This window comes from Mesoplodon bidens, assembly GCF_964165515.1.
Source record: "Mesoplodon bidens genome assembly, chromosome: 11".
In the NCBI taxonomy this organism is placed as follows: Eukaryota; Metazoa; Chordata; class Mammalia; order Artiodactyla; family Ziphiidae; genus Mesoplodon; species Mesoplodon bidens.
The window spans coordinates 97,988,130-98,012,740 of NC_138167.1; the positions used below are offsets into that span (position 1 = coordinate 97,988,130).

The 24,611-nt window shown below is 38.7% G+C and overlaps 1 protein-coding gene across 5 annotated transcripts in view; it reads right to left on the reverse strand.

Annotated features, from left to right (window-relative positions):
• The window catches only part of NAV3 (neuron navigator 3), a 599,001-nt gene that overhangs the window by 131,174 nt on the left and 443,216 nt on the right, over positions 1-24,611 (reverse strand). For all 5 annotated transcript variants that reach the window (XM_081248291.1, XM_081248290.1, XM_081248289.1 and 2 more), the window contains exon 12: positions 17,843-17,962. In XM_081248291.1, the coding sequence (XP_081104417.1) occupies positions 17,843-17,962 (120 nt within the window). The remainder of the gene's footprint in view (positions 1-17,842; positions 17,963-24,611) is intronic.

The window sequence follows — 24,611 nt, forward strand, 5'->3', positions numbered from 1 at the left end:
CAGCAGAGCTGGTATGATATCTGAATCTTAAAAATCAACTACACCAACATATTCTCAAAATGTAGTAGTTAAATGGAATTTGGGCAGAACTTCTATTGGTTTTTACTATGATCAACCTGTTCTAGCCAACAGCCAATCAAACGGGCTTAGACAAGAAGGACAGGGGACAATCAAATAACTTAGTCAAAACTAAAGCTGGAAAAGATTTAAAAATTAAAAAAAAATACTCATGAATGTTGTTTTTATAATCCACTTGTTTTGCTTCACCTGGGTTTAAATCCAGCTCTGCTATTTACCAGTGGTGTGAACTGAAGCAAATGATTAATCTCTTTGTGCTATGGATGCTTCATTTGCAAAGAGATGACAACTACTGTTCCAAATACAGAAGGTTGTTATGAGGATTAAATTAGTTAATGCATGTGAAGTATTAAAAACTATTTCACTGGTTTCTGTGCTTATGCATATTTTCTTATTTCTTTGGGTTTAATTTGCTTTTCTTTTCCTAACTCCTTGAACTGCAGAATTCCTAACTTCTTGTAAGCTTAGCTCATTGATTTTCAGCCTTTCTTGTTTGTTTTATAAATTTAAGTATTTAAGGCTATAAATTTTCCTCTAAACATGACTTTAAGCTATATCCCACAAATTCTAATATGTAGTGTTCTCTTTATCATTCAGAACAAAATATTTTCTAATTTCCATTGTGATTTCTTCTTTTACCCAAATGTTATTAAGAAGTACATTTTCTAATTTTCAAACATACAGAGATTGTCTATCTTTTTTATTAATGATTTCTAGCTTAAAGCACTGTGGTCAAAGAACATACTCTATAGTATTTCAATTCTTTGAAATCTGTGGGGACTTACTTCATGGCCCAACACATCTTTTTTTAATATCCAATGTGTACTTGAAAAGAATGAATTCTACTATTCTTCATTCTGGTGTTCTATACATTGTACATAAGGTCAACTTTCTTATTGTATATGGGTCAAATCTTCTATATATTGATTTTTTTTGGGGGGTGTCTTCTTGTTCTATTAGTGACTGAAAGAAGTATATTAACATCTCTGAAGATGAAAAAAAGAAATATGTCTAGCACTAATGAGACCCTCAATAAAGGCACTATTATTGTAATTATTTTTATTTTTATTTTATTTATTTATTTATTTATTTTTGCGGTATGCGGGCCTCTCACTGTTGTGGCCTCTCCCGTTGCGAAGCACAGGCTCTGGACGCGCAGGCTCAGCAGCCATGGCTCATGGGCCCAGCCGCTCCGTGGCATGTGGGATCTTCCCAGACCAGGGCACGAACCCATGTCCCCTGCATCGGCAGGCAGACTCTCAACCACTGCACCACCAGGGAAGCCCTATTTTTATTTTTATCTAGTAAATATTTGGGTTATCAAGTGGATGTGCCTTGTACAAACTGTCTGGGATCAGAATAGATTATATTGTTAGAGAAACAAGTGATAGGGTTTTGTTCTGTTAAGAAGTAAAGCCCCTTTGGATATTTGCTTATGTTTGAAGAAGAAGCAACACAGTTTCAGGCAATATTGCTTACCACCTATTTTGTAAGAAAACCTGGCTGACAAAGTATTTTAAAATTATATCAAACTCATGAATTCTAAGAGTTTACAAAGCCCTAAATATACACTTGAAATTTCAAAAATCTAAAGTAAAAGTAAATTATAAAACTTAATCTTAAGCAATGAGATTCGCTTGGAGAAATAAAATTAAATTCCAAATGCACCTGTGTATATACATACACACACATATATACAAATATGCACATGTGCATATGTGAGGTGTTTACCTTTTAAGAAAAAATACATATAGACAGACAATCAGATAAGTTTCTCCTAATGGTCTTGCCAATAAAATCCAAAATTTGATGTATGTCTTAAAAATTTTATGGTTGATTACACAAACTCCTTAGATAAAATTTATCCCATGTGATAGAAGAGCATACAATCATTAAAAGTCATATTTTGAAAAAATGTTTAATATTATGGGGTAGTGTTCATTACGTAAGTAGGTGAAGAAAGCAGGATAATCTATTGTATAGATGGTATAACCCAAACTGTGCAAACAGGGTGGATGAGTAAGCCTGGGAGGAAATACAATGAAGCAATATTCTTGATTGTTCTGGGGATGGGAGGATTACGAATTATTTTTAGATTCTTCTTTATACTTTTACTTATTCTGTGAACTTTCCTCAATAACCACAGAAAAGCTTTATAATAACAAAATAACTAATTCAGAGAATAAGCACTCATTTGTAATGAAAACACTTTCATTCGCAACTTATCTAAAAAAACATATGGAAGCTCTGTTGATGCTTAAAAAAAGAAAAAATACAGCTCACTGCAGATAACTTTAACCATTTCAAACACAAATTAAGTCAAGCAAGAAAAAAGAATATAAACGGAGCACATATGACTCTAATAAATGTCCATGCCACCCACTCAAACAGCTGGAATGAGGAAGGTGCAGAATTTATCAACTGCCAGAAGACCTCAGTTTAATGATCCCAAGTTGAATGTCTCACCCCATTAGTTAGCCTATAAAAAAAGAATTCATCCATAGCTTTTGAAGGGGGAAAAAAACTGTTTCATGTATAGATGCAACTCTTAAATCAAATTAAACAATTAAGTTCATTGACAAAAACCTCTCCCACTTTATTGCTCTTTGTAGGACAGAAAAATCATGTAATATAAAAGGTCCACATTGTTTTTCCCTTCATATAAGTACACTTTTATTAGTATTTTTCTGTATATAAGATGAATCATATTTCTACCCTTTCCATTTTTCTATTATTTCCTTGATGCTGTTAGAAATAGATATTTCAAAAGACATTAGATTTCAAGATTAGGATAGATTTACATGTATAAAAGAACAAAACACTGCTAAATTGCGTTACTGATGAACAAACTAGCCAGCCTTTTAGAAGCTCTAATGCATGTGAAAATATTGTTCTGTCAATCGTGTTTTTACATTTACTGACAATCTGCAGTAGAAACAGAAAATGATTACATGCTGAAGGAAATTACCAACATTTACGAAGTTGAATAAGAAAGATCTATTCATATTTTACAGGTATGTTTAGCCAGAAAGGGACAACTGAAATAATTTTAAAAATCAGAGTATGTTATCCAGGCATGATAAAACCCTTATCCATATTAATAATTTTATGAGTAACAGTAAGAGTACAGGAACTGGATTCAAATCCAACCATTACCACTTATCAACAAAGTGTCTCTAGGCAAGTTACTTGATCAAAGGACTGCCTGCCTCACTTATAAAACGGCAGTAATAAAGTCCACTTCACAGGGCTGCAGGAAAGGTAAAATAAAACAACGTACTTAACTAGTATGGTATGTTGGTTGCACTACTCGATCCTCAATACAGAGAAATACTCTGGCTGTTTTTACTGTAACAGTCATGACTCCTCCTTGTCTTCAACATCATCATCACCGTCTTCATAAGATTCATTAGCAAATTGTTTTGGAAGGAGATAATGTAAAACTACTCCATAAATAAGAGTACTGGGGACCATCTCCTCTATTGGGAGATGTATTCTGTAATGGTAAAGTTTAGCCATGGCCAAGTTTAATATCAGGGGCAGTCTTACAAAGGATGGTAAAACTTACAGCCACCTGTATGTATGTTTTAAAAGATACTAAAGGGCTTCCCTGGTGGCGCAGTGGTTGAGAGTCCGCCTGCCAATGCAGGGGACACGGGTTCGTGCCCCGGTCCGGGAAGATCCCACATGCCGCTGAGCAGCTGGGCCCGTGAGCCATGGCTGCTGAGCCTGCGCGTCCGGAGCCTGTGCTCCACAACGGGAGAGGCCACAGCAGTGAGAGGCCCGCGTACCGCAAAAGAAAAAAAAAGATACTAAAAGGTATCCCAATCAAAAATATCTACAGAGACTTCCGGGGAAGATGGCGGAAGAGTAAGACGCGGAGATCACCTTCCTCCCCACAGATACCCCAGAAATATAGCTACACGTGGAACAACCCCTACAGAACACCTACTGAACGCTGGCAGAAGACCTCAGACCTCCCAAAAGGCAAGAAACTCCCCACGTACCTGGGTAGGGCAAAGCAGAGAGATTCCCACACACAGCATCGGTGCCGACCGGCACTCACCAGCCCAAGAGGCTTGTCTGCTCACCCGCCTGGGCGGGCGGCGCTGGAAGCTGAGGCTCGGGCTTCAGTCGAAGCGCAGCGAGAGGACTGGGGCTGGCGGCGTGAACACACCCTGAAGGGGCTAATGTGCCACAGCTAGCCGGGAGGGAGTCCGGGAAAAAGCCTGGAGCTGCCGAAGAGACAAGAGACTTTTTCTTCCCCCTTTGTTTCCTGGTGCGCGAGGAGAGGGGATTAAGAGCGCCGCTTAAAGGAGCTCCAGAGACGGGCGCGAGCCGGGCTAAAAGCGCGGACCCCAGAGACGGGCATGAGACGCTAAGGCTGCTGCTGCCGCCACCAAGAGGCCTCTGTGATAGCGCAGGTCACTGTCCACGCCCCCCTTCCGGGGAGCCTGTGCAGCCCGCCACTGCTGGGATCCCGGGATCCAGGGACGGATTCCCTGGGAGAACGCACGGGCGCGCCTCGGGCTGGTGCAACGTCACGCCGGCCTCTGCCGCCGCCGCACGCTCGCCCCGCCTCCGTGGCCCTCCCTCCCCCCCGGCCTGAGTGAGCCAGAGTCCCCAAAGCGGCTGCTCCTTTAACCCTGTCCTGTCTGAGTGAAGAACAGACGCCCTCCGGCGACCTACACGCAGAGGCGGGGCCAAATCCAAAGCTGAGACCCGGGAGCTGTACGAACAAAGAAGAGAAAGGGAAATCTCTCCCAGCAGCCTCAGAAGCAGCGGATTAAAGCTCCACAATCAACTAGATGTACCCTGCATCTGTGGAATACATGAATAGACAACGAATCATCCCAAATTGAGGAGCCAGGAGTCAGTGCTGTGCCTCTGAGGTGGGAGAGCCAACTTCAGGACACTGGTCCACAGAGACTTCCCAGCTCCACATAATATCAAACGGCGAAAATCTTCCAGAGATCTCCATCTCAACACCAGCACCCAGCTTCACTCAACGACCAGCAAGCTACAGTGCTGGACACCCTATGCCAAACAACTAGTAAGACAGGAACACAATGCCACCCATTAGCAGAGAGGCTGCCTAAAATCATAAAAAGTCCACAGACACCCCAAAACACACCACCAGACGTGGACCTGCCCACCAGAAAGACAAGATCCAGCCTCATCCACCAGAACACAGGCACTAGTCCCCTCCACCAGGAAGCCTACACAACCCACTGAAACAACCTTAGCCACTGGGGACAGACACCAAAAACAACGGGAACTACGAACCTGCAGCCTGCAAAAAGGAGCCCCCAAACAAAGTAAGATAAGGAAAATGAGAAGACAGAAAAACACACAGCAGGAAAAGGAGCAAGATAAAAACCCACCAGACCTAACAAATGAAGAGGAAATAGGCAGTCTACCTGAAAAAGAATTCAGAATAATGATAGTAAAGATGATCCAAAATCTTGGAAATAGAATAGACAAAATGCAAGAAACAGTTAACAAGGACCTAGAAGAACTAAAGATGAATCAAGCAATGATTCAAAACACAATATATGAAATAAAAAATACTCTAGATGGGATCAATAGCAGAATAACTGAGGCAGAAGAACGGATAAGTGACGTGGAAGATAAAATAGTGGAAATAACTACTGCAGAGCAGAAGAAAGAAAAAAGAATGAAAAGAACTGAGGACAGTCTCAGAGACCTCTGGGACAACATTAAATGCACCAACATTCGAATTATAGGGGTTCCAGAAGAAGAAGAGAAAAAGAAAGGGACTGAGAAAATATTTGAAGAGATTATAGTTGAAAACTTCCCTAATATGGGAAAGGAAATAGTCAAGTCCAGGCGGCACAGAGAGTCCCATACAGGATAAATCCAAGGAGAAATATGCCAAGACACATATTAATCAAACTGTCAAAAATTAAATACAAAGAAAACATATTAAAAGCAGCAAGGGAAAAACAACAAATAACACACAAGGGAATCCCCATCAGGTTAACAGCTGATCTTTCAGCAGAAACTCTGCAAGCCAGAAGGGACTGGCAGGACATATTTAAAGTGATGAAGGAGGAAAACCTGCAACCAAGATTACTCTACCCAGCAAGAATCGCATTCAGCTTTGATGGAGAAATTAAAACGTTTAGAGACAAGCAAAAGCTGAGAGAGTTCAGCACCACCAAACCAGCTTTACAACAAATGCTAAAGGAACTTCTCTAGGCAAGAAACACAACAGAAGGAAAAGACCTACAATAATGAATCAAAAACAATTAAGAAAATGGCAATAGGAACATACATATCGATAATCACCTTAAATGTAAATGGACTAAATGCTCCCACCAAAAGACACAGATTGGCTGAATGGATACAAAAACAAGACCCGTATATATGCTGTCTACAAGAGACCCACTTCAGACCTAGAGACACATACAGACTGAAAGTAAGGGGATGGAAAAAGATATTCCATGCAAATGGAAATCAAAAGAAAGCTGGAGTAGCAATTCTCATATCAGACAAAATAGACTTTAAAATAAAGACTACTAGAAGAGACAAAGAAGGACACTACATAATAATCAAGGGATCAATCCAAGAAGAAGATATAACAATTGTAAATATTTATGCAGCCAACATAGGAGCACCTCAATACATACGGCAAATACTAACAGCCATATAAGGGGAAATCGACAGTAACACATTCATAGTAGGGGACTTTAACACCCACTTTCACCAATGGACAGATCATCCAAAATGAAAATAAATAAGGAAACACAAGCTTTAAATGATACATTAAACAAGATGGACTTAATTTATATTTATAGGACATTCCATCCAAAAACAACAGAATACACATTTTTCTCAAGTGCTCATGGAACATTCTCCAGGATAGATGATATCTTGGATCACAAATCAACCCTTGGTAAATTTAAGAAAATTGAAATTGTATCAAGTATCTTTTCCGACCACAATGCTATGAGACTAGATATCAATTACAGGAAAAGATCTGTAAAAAATACAAACACATGGAGGCTAAACAATACACTACTTAATAACGAAGTGATCACTGAAGAAATCAAAGAGGAAATTTAAAAATTCCTAGAAACAAATAACAATGGAGACACGACGACACAAAACCTATGGGATGCAGCAAAAGCAGTTCTAAGAGGGAATCTTATAGCAATACAATCCCACCTTAAGAAACAGGAAACATCTCGAATAAACAACCTAACCTTGCACCTAAAGTAATTAGAGAAAGAAGAACAAAAAAACCCCAAAGTTAGCAGAAGGAAAGAAATCATAAAAATCAGATCAGAAATAAATGAAAAAGAAATGAAGGAAACGATAGCAAAGATCAATAAAACTAAAAGCTGGTTCTTTGAGAAGATAAACAAAATTGATAAACCATTAGCCAGACTCATCAAGAAAAAAAGGGAGAAGACTCAAATCAATAGAATTAGAAATGAAAAAGGAGAAGTAACAACTGACACTGCAGAAATACAAAAGATCATGAGAGATTACTACAAGCAACTCTATGCCAATAAAATGGACAACCTGGAAAAATGGACAAATTCCTAGAAATGTACAACCTGCCAAGACTGAATCAGGAAGAAATAGAAAACATGAACAGACCAATCACAAGCACTGAAATTGAAACTGTGATAAAAAATCTTCCAACAAACAAAAGCCCAGGACCAGATGGCTTCACAGGCGAATTCTATCAAACATTTAGAGAAGAGCTAACACCTATCCTTCTCAAATTCTTCCAAAATATAGCAGAGGGAGGAGCACTCCCAAACTCATTCTACGAGGCCACCATCACCTTGATACCAAAACCAGACAAGGATGTCACAAAGAAAGAAAACTACAGGCCAATATCAGTGATGAACATAGATGCAAAAATCCTCAACAAAATACTAGCAAACAGAATCCAACAGCACATTAAAAGGATCATACACCATGATCAAGTGGGGTTTATTCCAGGAATGCAAGGATTCTTCAATATACGCAAATCAATCAACGTGATACACCATATTAACAAATTGAAGGAGAAAAACCATATGATCATCTCAATAGATGCAGAGAAAGCTTTCGACAAAATTCAACACCCATTTATGATAAAAACCCTCCAGAAAGTAGGCATAGAGGGAACTTTCCTCAACATAATAAAGGCCATATATGACAAACCCAGAGCCAACATTGTCCTCAATGGTGAAAAACTGAAACCATTTCCACTAAGATCAGGAACAAGACAAGGTTGCCCACTCTCACCACTCTTATTCAACCTAGTTTTGGAAGTTTTAGCCACAACAGTCTGAGAAGAAAAGGAAATAAAAGGAATCCAAATTGGAAAAGAAGGAGTAAAGCTGTCACTGTTTGCAGATGACATGATACTATACATAGAGAATCCTAAAGATGCTACCAGAAAACTACTAGAGCTAATCAATGAATTTGGTAAAGTAGCAGGATACAAAATTAATGCACATAAATCTCTGGCATTCCTATATACTAATGATGAAAAATCTGAAAGTGAAATCAAGAAAACACTCCCATTTACCACTGCAACAAAAAGAATAAAATATCTAGGAATAAACCTACCTAAGGAGACAAAAGACCTGTATGCAGAAAATTATAAGACACTGATGAAAGAAATTAAAGATGATACAAATAGATGGAGAGATATACCATGTTCTTGGATTGGAAGAATCAACATTGTGAAAATGACTCTACTACCCAAAGCAATCTACAGATTCAATGCAATCCCTATCAAACTACCACTGGCATTTTTCACAGAACTAGAACAAAAAATTTCACAATTTGTATGGAAACACAAAAGACCCCGAACAGCCAAAGCAATCTTGAGAACGAAAAATGGAGCTGGAGGAATCAGGCTCCCTAACTTCAGACTATACTACAAAGCTACAGTAATCAAGACAATATGGTACTGGCACAAAAACAGAAAGATCAATGGAACAGGATAGAAAGCCCAGAGATAACCCACACACATATGGTCACCTTATCTTTGATAAAGGAGGCAGGAATATACAGTGGAGAAAGGACAGTCTCTTCAATAAGTGGTGCTGGGAAAACTGGACAGGGACATGTAAAAGTATGAGATTAGATCACTCCCTAACACCATACACAAAAATAAGCTCAAAATGGATTAAAGACCTAAATGTAAGGCCAGACACTATCAAACTCTTAGAGGAAAACATAGGCAGAACACTCTATGACATAAATCACAGCAAGATCCTTTTGGACCCACCTCCTAGAGAAATGGAAATAAAGACAAAAATAAACACATGGGACCTAATGAAACTTCAAAGCTTTTGCACAGCAAAGGAAACCATAAACAAGACCAAAAGACAACCCTTAGAATGGGAGAAAATATTTGCAAATGAAGCAACCGACAAAGGATTAATCTCCAAAATGTATAAGCAGCTCATTCAGGTCAATAACAAAAAAACAAACAACCCAATCCAAAAATGGGCAGAAGATCTAAATAGACATTTCTCCACAGAAGATATACAGACTGCCAACAAACACATGAAAGGATGCTCAACATCTTTAGTCATTAGAGAAATGCAAATCAAAACTACAATGAGATATCATCTCACACCGGTCAGTATGGCCATCATCAAAAAATCTAGAAACAATAAATGCTGGAGAGGGTGTGGAAAAAAGGGAACACTCTTGCACTGCTGGTGGGAATGTGAATTGGTACAGCCACTATGGAGAACAGTATGGAGGTTCCTTAAAAAACTACAAATAGAACTACCATGTGACCCAGCAATCCCACTACTGGGCATATACCCTGAGAAAACCATAATTCAAAAAGAGTCATGTACCAAAATGTTCATAGCAGCCCTATTTACAATAGCCTGGAGATGGAAACAACCTAAGTGTCCATCATCGGATGAATGGATAAAGAAGATGTGGCACATATATACAATGGAATATTACTCAGCCATAAAAAGAAATGAAATTGAGCTATTTGTAATGAGGTGGATGGACCTAGAGTCTGTCATACAGAGTGAAGTAAGTCAGAAAGAGAAAGACAAATACTGTATGCTGACACATATATATGGAATTTAAGAAAAAAAATGTCATGAAGAACATAGGGGTAAGACAGGAATAAAGACACAGACCTACTAGAGAATGGGCTTGAGGAGATGGGGAGGGGGAACGGTAAGCTGTGACAAAGCGAAAGAGAGGCATGGACATATATACACTACCAAACGTAAGGTAGATAGCTAGTGGGAAGCAGCCGCATAGCACAGGGAGATCAGCTCGGTGCTTTGTGACTGCCTAGAGGGGTGGGATAGGGAGGGTGGGAGGGAGACGCAAGAGGGAGGGGATATGGGAACATATGTATATGTATAACTGATTAATTTTGTTATAAAGCAGAAACTAACACACCATTGTTAAGCAATTATACTCCAATAAAGATGAAAAAAAATCTACAACTTGGGCTAGTTGTACTGACTAAGTATCCTTTGAATCTCAATGGCTTTTTAGGCTTCATTAATCCCTATGTTTAAATTAATCAAGCCTAAAAAGCCCTTCTAATGTAAGACCTTTGAGAACAGGGTCCCCCAGGATTGAGCACAGAACTTGGCAGAGAGCAGGGTCTCAATACACGTGCACACATTGTGTACATGTGTACACAATGTGTTCACATGTGTACAGTGTGAATTAATTTTATGAGGGGTATTACTTAAAAGTATTGGAAGTTTGTAAGATTATTCACAATGGGGTCAGGTAATGCTGAGAATCAGGACACAGGAGAGAAGTTTAGCACCAGTGCATAAGCCTGCAAAGATGAGTAAGGTAGCAAAGGGAAGTTGAGGGGGGCAAATAAAACGTTTTCTACTTCTCCAGTGTTTTGCATTGGTCTCTCCCTACTTAAAGAAAGGAGGGCCAAAATGGCAGGCCATTTACTTATAAAATGAAATAATTATATTTACTTTATCTACTTTAATCTCAGCCTATTAATCTTTTTTGTGTTTGCTTTTAATTACTATGGAAAGCCAGTGAGCTAATGAAGGAAATACTTCAGATATGGGAATATACTGATTCTGTGATTATGCGGGAATAAATCAACACAGAAGAGAAGGAATTATTAGAGTGTACATAAACTAGTGACAAGCATCATGAAGCCAGACTCTGGAGATATCTGCTTGGTGGCTTAGGAGAAATCTCAGTTGCCTTCACTTCTCGTTTGGAGAAGTCGTGAAAATACCAAAGGCCTCCTACCCTTAGAAATGACTCCCCACCTGATTTTATGGGAATTTTCCATGAGCCTTTTTGTAGAGGCAGTGCAATTTTCTACACATTGATGAAAACTGTAGATTTAGGGTGAAGGGATCCAAAATATACCCCTGCAAAGAGCTTTTTCTTTCTTCCTAAACTCCCCCTGTCTGCCTGAAAGTGTCTCCCAAAAGAATTCAATTTTCATAAATCTCCTCCCTGGGAGTTTCACACCAGACAGGATTGACTCCTATCACCAGAGGAAAATGGCACCAAATAAGAAATTGCCTAAATAGACACTGTCACAAAACTATCATATCTCCCATCTCTTCTTCTATGGTCCCATTTATCTTTCCTGAAAGTCATTTGTTTTCCCAAAAGTGTCCTTCTCCCTGCCCCCTTTTCCCTATGAAGATGTCCCAATTTCTAACCATCTCCCCTTAAATCACATCTTTCTGTGATCTCCTGCATACATATGTGTATAAAAGTTTGTCTCTTGTTTTTCTGTCAGAGTAATTCGCGGGCCACCAACCACTAAACCTGAGAGAAAAGAGTTCCTCTTCCAGTAGGGGATTCACTATGACTAGATGCTTGGAACTAGACCTCCCTCAATATAGTAAGTTATAATGACTGGCAATCTAGAGACATGTAATATGATAATCCTTAATGCCTTTTGTAAACTCGTTCATCAGCTGTGATTTTAGTTTCGCGATTATAGTATCATAAATGAAATCAATTTTTCATTTAATACAATACAAAAATAATTTCTATGATATATTATGTTTTTATATTTTCAAAAAGTCATGACTAAACATGCAAAAAATCAGTAAAAATATGAATAGTTAAATTGATTCGTTTATAATTGAAATGAGCAATCACTATATTTAAGAATATACTTTAGATAACAATGTAATAGACAATCCAGAAGAGACCTGGTGAAATCTATTATTACAATTTGAGGAATTTGTCAGTATTCAATAAAGACTGGTACCTGGAGCTTTGTCTTCCTCTCTTTTTTTTTTTTTTTTTTTTTGCGGTACGCGGGCCTCTCACTGTTGTGGCCTCTCCCGTTGCGGAGCACAGGCTCCGGACGCGCAGGCTCAGCGGCCATGGCTCACGGGCCCAGCCGCTCTGCAGCATGTGGGATCTTCCTGGACCGGGGCACGAACCCGTGTCCCCTGCATCGGCAGGCGGACTCTCAACCACTGCGCCACCAGGGAAGCCCTGTTTTCCTCTCTTTTGAGACTCCTTCTGTCATCATGAGTTAATGGCCACCTGGATAAATCATCTGCATAACCGAACTTTGACTTCTACGACGATTCTACTCTAGTAACTCAGGCGATGACTTACAACTTGCTTAAATCATCCAGGAAACTTTACCTCTCAAGTGTGAAACTTCATATTATTTTACTTTATTTTTTGCATAAACTCTCTTCACGTAACTTAACCTCTCCATGTTATTTGACATTGGTGCCGATTCCCTCTTCTCTCCATTTTAAAAGCACCAGTTAACCCTATTTGTCCTCACCTTTGTGTTAGAGCTGATCTCTGCCTTCTTCAATGACTGCTCTTCCCTTATCCCCTTGTTAAATGTCAAGAGTTCATTCTCAAGGCTTGTTTTCTCTCTCTACATCACCGATCCAAATGAGCTTTTAGCCTGCACAGTGTTGATCCTCAGAGTGTTTTAAACAAAATTAACTATAGTTGCTGCCATAACAGGCCTCACAGCCTCCAGAGTGATGCTATGGCTGGGATACAGACCTTAGATTGGTCCTATCTTGTATTAAAAACTTAGAAACGTGCTCAGCTAGTTTTGCCACAATTCCTTGCACCCACCGGGCAGGCTTCTCACGAGTGGCAGCATTCTCATTCTGTACAGCAGGTATCACCACCAGCATATCTCTTTGGGAAAATTTAATGGACCTAGGAGGTTTACATGACCATATGTGAGAATGTTCATGGTTTCTTGCTTTATATAAGCTTCTCTGTGATTTCCTAGATTATCTGACTGAAAAAAATGTGTATCTTTAACTTGAAAAAAATGTGTATCTTTATCTACTGATCTCACAGATGTGCTAAGACAGTTACCAATACTTAAAAATTGGGAGAGTTCTCAAAAAAGTCTAGACTCTTGGCTGCACTTTATGGTTATCAAAGGGGAATGTGTGGGGGGGAGGGATAAATGAGGAGTCTGGGATTAATATATACACACCACTATATGTAAAATAGACCACCAACAAGGACCTACTGCATAGCACAGGGAACTCTACTCAGTATTCTGTAATAATCTATATGGGAAAAGAATCTGAAAAAGAATGGATATATGTATAACTGAATCACTTAGCTGTACACCTGAAACTAACACAACATTGTAAATCAACTATACCCCAATATAAAATAAAAATTAAATTAAAAAAATCAAATGGTTTGCAATCCTCAGCCCTCCTTTCTACATTTGTGCATTTCCACAGGCAGCGACCTCTACAGTTGAGGGTAGATGCCCACTTGGACTGGTCATGTTTACCATGTGTCTTCTGCTTCACTCATTTCATGTGATGTTCCTGATCCCTGTAGGATTTGGGCTTATGATATGCATAATACATATATTCGCTACTTTAATCCAGCACTTACAGAGAGACTGAACCTGTATCTCCAAGGATGAAACCACCTGGGAGTTACACAGTTTTATGGACCGAATTATGCCCGTCCCTTCATCCCCCATCACCACCAAATTCATATGGTGCAGTCCTAATCTCCAATGTGCCTATATTGGAGATTGTGCCTTTACGGAGGTAATTAACGTTAAATAACATCATAATGGTGGGAGGAGGCTAGTCCAATACAACTGGGGTCTTTATCAGAAAAGAAACAGGCACTAAAGATCTCTGTCTTTCACTGCAAGAGAGCACAGAGAAAAGGCCATGTGAGGACACAGTGAGAAGGTGGCTGTCTGCAAGCCAGAAAAATGCCCTCATAAGAAAATGAATTTTCCAGCACTGTAATCATGGACTTGTAGCCTCCAGAACCGTGAGAATACAAATGTCTGTGGTTTAAGCCACCCAGTCCGTGGTACTTTGTTATGGCAGTCCGAGCAGAGTACTACATACGGACCAAACCCAAGTGCCTCTCGAAATGATGCCCTGCTTTTGTTCTGCAATATCTTTGAGTAATACAGTTGGCTGCTGGAAGCCATCCTCTTTTCTTTGGGGCCATTTCAATCTGCTGAGAAGAGGAATTCAGCTATTCTCTATTGCCCGTCACATTTTCTCCAGAAGTTGATCAAAGGGGAGCGTATAACCTTCACTACAGCAACACGAACAATTCAAATCCATTGCCATACCAGCCAGCTGGGTACTTTGCCATTATATAAGTGCATTTTTCCCTGATATACCTTTTAGAAAGAATATCTAAGAAGTATGAAAACACTGCTGATTTTTTTGCATTTAAGCTTTCTTGTCAGTGAACTGTTGTAAGCCCTATTATTTACCGATTTGCTAAAATGAACCAATCACTGATACATTTTATATTATTATTATTATTTTTTAAAAACCTTGACTAAGGTAGCTGGGAAACTAGAAGTACAGGAGTAAAAGACTTAACTCCTCACTCTTTTATATCCACTAAATGAGAGCATTAGGCTAAATGAGCATTTCTTAAAATATTATAGGAACAAATTATCATTATAGAGAAAAAGGTAGGGGAATCGATGAAGAAAACTTAAGGAGCAATGAATTAAATAAAGTTAAGCAGGTTTTATTTTAAACTGCAGGACTTCTCAGTACCTTTAGCCATTCTTGTCAATCCTAGTTGGAATGGATATCAGAATTAAGAAAATTTTATGAAACGTTATCCTTTATAAATTAACAGGACTTTCACAACTTTAATATCTAAGATTATGCATTTTAAAACAATAGCATCTTGAATCACTTTCTGAATATACAATTTTAAAAGAGCTTGAGATTTAGCTATAATAAAAGAGAAAATCCTAAAACTCCTATAGTAGGATTTTCACTATAACCCTATTGCTGTTTAATATATAAAAGTGACCAAAGCATTTTTGTATTCCTCAAATTACATAATTCTTTCAAAAACCTTCTACATAATTCTCAAAATCTGAATCTGAGACAATTTATTTCAGGTGCAACACATCATTATTTGATCTAATTTAAAGATTAATGCCATTGTTATTTTGATAGTCTCTTTCACTTGACAAAGCACAGCTAATGAAGTAAAATTTTCCAAATGTTATTTTATTTATTTATTTATTTATTTTGTGGTACGCGGGCCTCTCACTGTTGTGGCCTCTCCCGCTGCAGAGCACAGGTTCCGGACGCGCAGGCTCAGCGGCCATGGCTCACTGGCCCAGCCACTCTGTGGCATGTGGGATCTTCCCGGACCGGGGCACGAACCCATGTCCCCTGCATCGGCAGGCAGACTCTCAACAAGTGCGCCACCAAGGAAGCCCCCAAATGTTATTTTTTATGTTTACATGTTTATGTTAAATGTTTACGTTTTTATAGGCCTGGCATCTATTTGTTCATTTTAAGATAGTGTTTCATTAGTTTTGGTGTATATATGAGTCACCTGGTTAAAGCTCAGATTGCTGGACCCCAGGTTCAGCAAGTCTTAGATGGAGCTGATAATTTGCATTTCTAACAAGTTCCCAAATGATGCTGATGCCGCTGATCCAGGTACCACACTTTAAGAACTATGGCTTTTGCTGGTCCCAATTTATTAGTTGAATACCTGGGTTTTTCCGTTGGTCTGAGGTTCCTCAGCCCGGCTCCAATCTGGAGCCTGGAGAGCTGGTTATCCCAAATGCCTCCAAAATAAGTCACCTTTGTACTGATTCCTAGCTTCTTCTATCATAAATATCATTTCCCAAAGACCAACAGATTTTTTCCTCTCCTTTAATGTTTTCCACTGTCAGCTAACAATGAGCTGGTCATTAGTTTCAAAATGTGGCCCACACTTTGGATTTCTTTCCCTCTAATCACTCCTTCCTATTTTCCCACATAACTCATTCCCTCTCTTACATAATATCCTTGCGGTATCTTGTCTCTTTTCCCAGTCTTATTTGTCTCTTTAGTCAACTGGAAGCTATCACTAGCCTATATGAATATATAGCCTATAGTCATTCCTTTGTTCATTCACTCCACAAGCATTTGTTAAAAGCTCAATGTATCGTAAATATGATGAAAAGTTTGCATTCCTGAGCTTACACTGTAATGGGGGAGATACAAAATAAACATGTAAACAATAATTAGGAGTGATGTGTACACTGAAGAAAATAATAAAAGATAATGGAAAAGAAAGTGACTGGAAATGAAATGTACCTTAGCTACTCTGGAAACACTTCGCTAAGAAGGTAACATTAAGCTGAAACAGAAATATGATGGAGGCAATAATGCAAGGAATGTAGGAAAGGGCATTCTAGGCAGAGGAAGCATCAGTGTGAAAGCAGAAGCCCATCGTGTTCGAAGTGAGTGAGAGTCAGTGAGGGAAAACAGCTGAAGAATAGTTCAGGTCGGGGGTGGAGTGAGCGCAATTTTTCATAAGCCTTTTGTAACCACATGCTTCACACAGACACCTAGGCTGTAGCCTAGGAGACTAGCGATTATACAGGATGAGAGCTGGCCAACAGGAGTTAAAACATCAACAGCATTTGAGTAAGGAGGAATTGATGATGAATATCAGAATTCACTGTCTAGCCTTTGGAGTTGGCTATATTAAAATGCACTATGAATTGTACACAGTTCTTATTTCAGAATGTGCATACGTTAGGTCTTACCCTTTCGTCCCCTTCATAAATGTTGAATTAAAGAACTACTCTAGGTATTGATTTACAGTAGCTCTGGAAATAGGCAATCCCTTCCTGCTTAAGAAATTAAAAATTCTGAGTGAAGAGGGAGCAAAATCAGGTCAGAAGTATGTCTCACAACATTATTTCACAAAGACAATATTGTCAAACAGCAGTGATTCTGATAAAATTGGCAAAACAATTCCCAGCAAAATAATAAGCATATGAAACACAAAAACCTGTAAGCAATTTGAAATATGAAAGAGATTAGCTTAAAGCAAGAGTTGTATGCTTTCAACAAACCCCTCCAGAAAAGCATCAAGCTTATTTTACCTGATAATTAGAATTATGTTTTAATCTTTATGTCATTAGCCCCCAGGTAGATCTGAGAGCATCTGAATTGAAAGGAATTTATCAGCCAGGGTTCTTTTCAAGTGAGGAACAGAAATCTATGTTTATAATTTTGCTTTTGCAGATATGAAAATTTGCCACCATGTAACCTGAAATTTGTTAAATGTTCTCAACAGCAATGCAGTTTCTTTTAGTGTACAGAGCTAAAAGTCTTGTAAGCAAAAGCACTTTAGTTTTCAAAATGTTCCAAAATAAGTATTATATCAAAATAAAAAGTCCTTCGGTTTAATACTGTAGAACTCCTAGGATCTCACTTATAAAATTGCTTTGTGCATTCCTCACCATCAAATACGCTGATGACATTACCTGTCTGCATCCACTGTCAGGTCATGAACCCCTCTCTGGATGACATCCCTGGAAGTCGCTGTGTCTGGTATTCGGTTCAGACTCCTAGTATACAGGTTGAGTCCTCCATCTGTCATGTACCTGAAAATCAATGCCTAATTAATCAACAGAAAATTAACTGACCTCAGCTGTATAATTTAACTTAATAAACAAATGGTGCGCAAAATTTTTAATAATTATGCAAATATGCTCTAGTATAGTTTTTTCTATATGAATACTCTACTCACCAGGAAGTATTAGAAAATCTTTTCAAGTTTATTAGGAAATTAATCTTCCTTACTGCAACAAGTAACTAGCCTATTATAAGACCTTCCTTTTTCTCCCCTTTGTTATCAATATTTTGAACAGACTTAGAGATGATGTAACTCTTAGCAAAATAAGAGCATGATTATTTCATTTTGTAAACACTCTCTTTGAAGCATTGAAGGTCACAGGAGTAATCTTAAAATTAGATTAATTTATTTGATAAATAAAATATATACAGCAATTGACCACTATCATAAAATAATTACTAAGATGTATTAAATGTTTAAGATGTTGTCAGGAACCGTTCTATATAGTTTACATGTAATAACATTATTATCCCCACCTTAGTGATAAAGAAAATAAGTAAGCACGAAATGGTTAAGGACTTACACAAGGTCACTCAACCAGTCCCAGCGGAATTGAGAATAAATCTAGAAAGTCAGCTTCAGAAACCATGACCTTAACCACCATGCACTGCTGTCTGAACTGAAGGACCACACTGCCTGCCCGTTTCCTGTCTCTGAGAACTACTTCTTTGCTATCACAGGACCACCATCATCACACAGGGCTGGTAGACTCCCATAGTCATGTTACTATTTGATAATCTTTTCTTGGTAATGGGGGATTAGAACAGGTGTTAATCTCCTACCCCATGTGGGGCTAATCAAATGTTTCTTTCTTGAGAAATGGGATTAACAGATAGCTCATCAGTCTTTCTATGTGGAAAGAGTTTATGATAATGAAAACCCAGGAGCTTTGGGTATTTATCTTCACCAGATGCAAAGAGGCACAGAGAAAGCTGATCAGCAAAGTAGAAAGAATGACACAGGTGCACAAAAAGCACACTTGGCCATGTGGTTTCAGCTTCACAACTTCTCCTGGGGTTCTAGGAGATATCCCTGCTTCCTTATAATAAGATCCCCAATTTGCTTAAACAAATTTGAGTTAATTTCACTATTTGGAATAAAAAATTTAATCATGACCATATTAAAGATCAACCAAATAGTTAAAACTACGATTATGAAGTTGGCTAATTGCTTACATGATTAGTAAATTCTGTCCTTATTAGTTGAAGGACCTTAAACAAATTTCTTAAACTGTGCCTCAATTTCTGCCTCAAAATGGGAAGAATAAAATTTACTGAAGATAGGTATTATGGTAATTAAAGGAGAAATACATAAAGCTCTTAATATGAGAACCTGATAAATAACAGTGACTTGTTATTCACAAAGTCTCTCCCAACATATGTTTAAAAGGAAATATATGAATTTTATACACAAAACAGAAAGTCGTGCTGTATTATCCTCATAAGGTACTCTACATGGTTAATTTTCCTGATAACCAAAGAATTTAATCCCACCAAAATTAAAACAGGGCTTCCCTGGTGGCGCAGTGGTTGAGAATCTGCCTGCCAATGCAGGGGACACGGGTTCGAGCCCTGGTCTGGGAGGATCCCACATGCCGCAGAGCAACTAGGCCCGTGAGCCACAATTACTGAGCCTGCGCGTCTGGAGCCCGTGCTCCGCAACAAGAGAGGCCGCGATAGTGAGAGGCCTGCGCACCGCGATGAAGAGTGGCCCCCGCTTGCCACAACTAGAGAAAGCCCTCGCACAGAAACGAAGACCCGACACAGCAAAAATAAATAAATTAATTAATTAAATAATAAAATAAAATTAGAGTTTACCAAGCGATCCACCAATTCCATTTAAACAAAAAAAAAATAAAACAGTAAAAAGAGTACTTTGGTTCCAAAATGTGCCGATGACATACTCTTTTTTTTTTTTTTTTTTTTTTTAGCGTTACACGGGCCTCTCACTGCTGTGGCCTCTCCCATTGCGGAGCACAGGCTCCGGACGCGCAGGCTCAGCGGCCATGGCTCACGGGCCCAGCCGCTCCGCGGCATGTGGGATCTTCCCGGACCGGGGCACGAACCCGCGTCCCCTGCATCGGCAGGCGGACTCTCAACCACTGCGCCACCAGAGAAGCCCCAGGGAAGCCCCAGGGAAGCCCCTGACATACTCTTTTAAACAGGGAATACTAGATATGACAACTTTGTTTGATAACTAATTCATGATTATGAGCATCAATTTCCTGTATCATATACAGTGATACTAAATGAGATAATTAAAGATTAAAGGATATTTGTCCTTCGTACTTTTTAATTTGTCAGCTGCCATATTGATGCTGTCAGTGTTCTATTGTTACTCTTACTTCCAATTTCTTATCTTATTATATTTTCCACATAGTTCTCAACCAATTCTAAATTTTTTTTTTTTTTTTTTGCGGTACGCGGGCCTCACTGTTGTGGTTTCTCCCGTTGAGGAGCACAGGCTCCGGACACGCAGGCTCAGCAGCCATGGCTCACGGGCCCAGCCGCTCTGCGGCATGTGGGATCTTCCTGGACCGGGGCACGAACCCGTGTCCCCTGCATCGGCAGGCGGACTCTCAACCACTGCGCCACCAGGGAAGCCCAATTCTAAATATTTTTATTGCTTCTTTTCTTAAGGTGGAGTATATGAAATTCCTGATAAAGTGTTTAGTGAAAAATGTTTTTCTCATTCACTCTCCTTTTGAATTTTTTTTTTCTATTTTATTTATTTTATTTTTGGCTGTGTTGGGTCTTCATTGCTGTGCACGGGCTTTCTTTAGTTGCTGCGAGCAGGAGCTGCTATTTGTTGCCGTGTGCAGTCTTCTCACTGCGGTGGCTTCTCTTGTTGCGGAGCACGGGCTCTAGGTGAGCGGGCTTCAGTAGTTGTGGCTCATGGGCTCTAGAGTGCAGGCTCAGTAGTTGTGGCACACGGGCTTAGATGCTCCGCGGCATGTGGGATCTTCCCGGACCAGGGCTCGAACCCGTGTTCCCTGCATTGGCAGGCAGATTCTTAACCACTGCGCCACTAGGGAAGCTCTGAAACTGTGTTTTAAAAGTTTGGGGATGATAGAAATTTTCTCTCCAGATAAGTGCGATACTCCTTTTTTAAAAAACTATCAACATGCTTGATCCTAAACTTAACCTCAGGAGGAAGTTAAAACAATGTATACATGTTAAGTTTTACGTCTTATTGGTCTGTCTTATTCATTGCTGTATCTCTAAAAGTGTTTAGTAAAGTGTTTTGTATATAGTTTGGTATCAACAAATATATTAAACATTTGTTCAGCTGAATTTAAAAGGCCTCCGTACTGCAGGAAGAAACCATGACAGCAGATCTCAGCATTTTAACCATAATGGTGATGCATGTGAACAAGAAATAAGATGAAGATGACTTCTATTAGAAACATAACCTTTCAATTATTCAATGCTTACAGAAGAGTAAGTTCTATAGACAAAGGTTAAATGCTTTGAAAACTAATTTTCCAAAGAAAAAAACAACTTTAAAATGTCAATGAATTAAGGAAAAAACCCAACCTTTTTAGGAAGCATTTCAAAAGATACTCATTTTCCTTTGACCCTGGGATTTTCCAGGTAATATCAAATAGGTTTACAACAGATATTAATTGAACCAAAAATAGTCATCAGTGTCTATTTCCTGTTTACAGACACTGTCTCACTGGAATGTTCGTAGGGCATTTTCATAACAGAAAAGTTTGTTATTTGAAAAATATATATGGGCATCACACAAGCAAATTTCTCATTTAAATTTTTTTCTTGAAAATTCTTCCTTCTTTTCAGTTTTCCTGAAGGATTTAAAAATCTAAAATAACATGCGTTTCATAGTTCCTCTAGAAAAATTTGCTACAATCCAGGAAATATAAATGTTAGGAGATCATTTTGAAAGAATAATGTAAAATTAAAAAAAAAGATTTCCTAATAATGTTATACCTAAACTTGTAAACCATAAGCTAAGCTGAGTTCAAGAGTTAATAGTCACAGGATGATTGGTACAAACAAAAAGTTGCAAAGGAAATTTGTGAAGGTTACTGACAGAAAGTAAAATCTCTCAAACTATGGAAGTCTTAGGATAATTTTAGCCATGTTCAAATTCTATAAGCTATAAGATGATTCACATAAAAAACGCAATAGTCTCCCAAAGCGTTTCTAACTCTTCCTCCCTTCCACTGCCATCTCTCGTCTTCCTTCTGTTGTAGAAAAACTTTGCATACTTTGGCACATTTTCTTTAGGTGTGTGTTTTCCATATTAATATTTCCAGGCCATAGTGCTCCACCCTGCACTAGAATGAAATATTAAACTGCTTCCTGTGCACAGATACGTGGATTTCCCATAACCACCTCAAATATAGCATAAACAGACCATATATTGCCTTTACCACTAAAGCTCATGCTCCTTTGGTATATGCTAATATAGTTTTAGGGAAACACACCATCCGCCTAGTTAACAATCTAGATAAATGACTTTCTTCTTGTCACTCACCACCCTCAACGACTATAGGATGGAGTCTGTTCAGACCTGTGAATCAACATCATTATGTTCTAATTATGTCTGGAATTCACTGAAATAGGAAGAAACTATAAACATCTTCTTTTTGTATGCTATTCAATCCCATTTTCTCAATCAACATAAATACATACAACTCTACCTCCACAGCAACTCCATGCTTTTTCAAAAAGAGCTTCATATTTAAATACATCATATTTTTGCAAGAGTATAAAATGTAACAGCACATTAAATAATAATTAAAAAATAATATCAGTTTTCATGTACCCATAACCTGGCTTCAGAAAGAGAACATTTCCAGTTTCTTCAGTGACCATATAGGCTCTTTCCAGTCCTACATTTCTTTTTTTTTTCTTTTTTTTTTGCAGTACGCGGGCCTCTCACTGTTGTGGCCTCTCCCGTTGCGGAGCACAGGCTCCGGACGCGCAGGCTCAGCGGCCATGGCTCACAGGCCCAGCTGCTCCACGGCATGTGGGATCTTCTCGGACCGGGGCATGAACCCGTGTCCCCTGCATCGGCAGGCGGACTCTCAACCACTGCACCACCAGGGAAGCCCTCCAGTCCTACATTTCTAAACCTCCCTTCTAGAGATATCTATTGCCCTGGATTTTGTGTTAAGCATTCCTTTACTTTTCTTTATGGTTTAACCACATGGGCATATATTCCTAAAAATACACTGTTTAGCATTTCATGCATGTGAACTTCATATAAATTGAATCACATTGTATATATTCTTTTGTGACTTCTTTCCTTCACTCAAAGTTACATTTTTGCAAATCATCTATCTTGATGTGTATTATTGTATTTTTAATGTTAGTGTTATACAGCTTCGTTTTACAAGCACACTAGTCTATTTATCCGTTTGACTATTACAGACATTTGAGCTGTTTTTAGATTTTTTTGCTGTTACAAACAACTCTGCCATGAACATCTGTATATGCACATTTCTTTATGCTCACAGGCAAGAGCTTGTCAAAGGTCTATATCTAGGAAAGGAATCATTGGGTCAAAAGGGATACATACACATATTCAAACCCTACTAGTCAATGCCAAAGAGTTTTCAAAATATTTTCAGAATAAACTTCTACTTGTCTATGAATAAGAATTCTCATGTTGGCTTTAATTTAAAAGTTCCAGATTACCAAGCAGGTTGATCATATTTTTACTTTGTTATAGGCCATTTATGTTTTGTCTGTGAAATGTGAAATGTCCGTTTATGACTTTTGCTCATTTTTCTATTGGATTCTATGTTTAGTTTTGTTTTTTTCTTTCCCCATTGATAATAATCCTTTATTAGTTGTATGTCTTGTATATGTTTGTGGCTTATGTGGGGTTTTATCCTGACATTTTTCTCTTACTTATTTTTATGTGAACTTAATTCTTCAGAATAAAAAGAAACTTGATCTAGATACCTTTCTAACCTCACACAGTAAATGCTTCTGTTATTTTTGTGTAGTGTTTTAGAATGTGATAATTAGCTTTTTTGAGATTTTTGGACTCTGTTCCCATCTCCCACTTTTATCTGGACCTTCTCTATCTTCACTTTTATTGCTACATCCTGTTCAATTTGCTTCTACTCCTGGAAGTTTTCCCTCAGTGTGGGGTCCTGTCCTGGAAGGGAGCTGTGGCTGGAGAGTTTAATGAATTCATGGGGACAAGATTGTTCCACTCCCTTCAGATATGACCTTCAGCCCTTACTGTCCCTGGTGGGTCAAGTGGTCAAAACCTTCCCAGCTTCAGTTGCTATCTTCAGATAGGCCCTGTGTGTTTTCTAGTCAGTTTCTCTGGGCTATTTTGTGGTTCTTCTGTTCTCAGTGTTATCAGACGCCCCACTACTACCTTCTCTTTCTTCGTACATAGATGCTGGTATCATTCTGCTCCTTTGGCTCTTGACTGTTTTTCCTTCATTGCTTATACTTGGGGTTTGAGGTGATACCTTGTCATCATCTTTTTTCAACAACGATCATGGTTTTTTCCCACGGTTTTGCTATCTAGTTGTTTTCTCTATTTTTGTGGGTATTTGGAAAGATTCACCTATGCCCCTACCATATCTTCCTAGAATTCCGTTTTTACATTCAATATCTTATATCAGA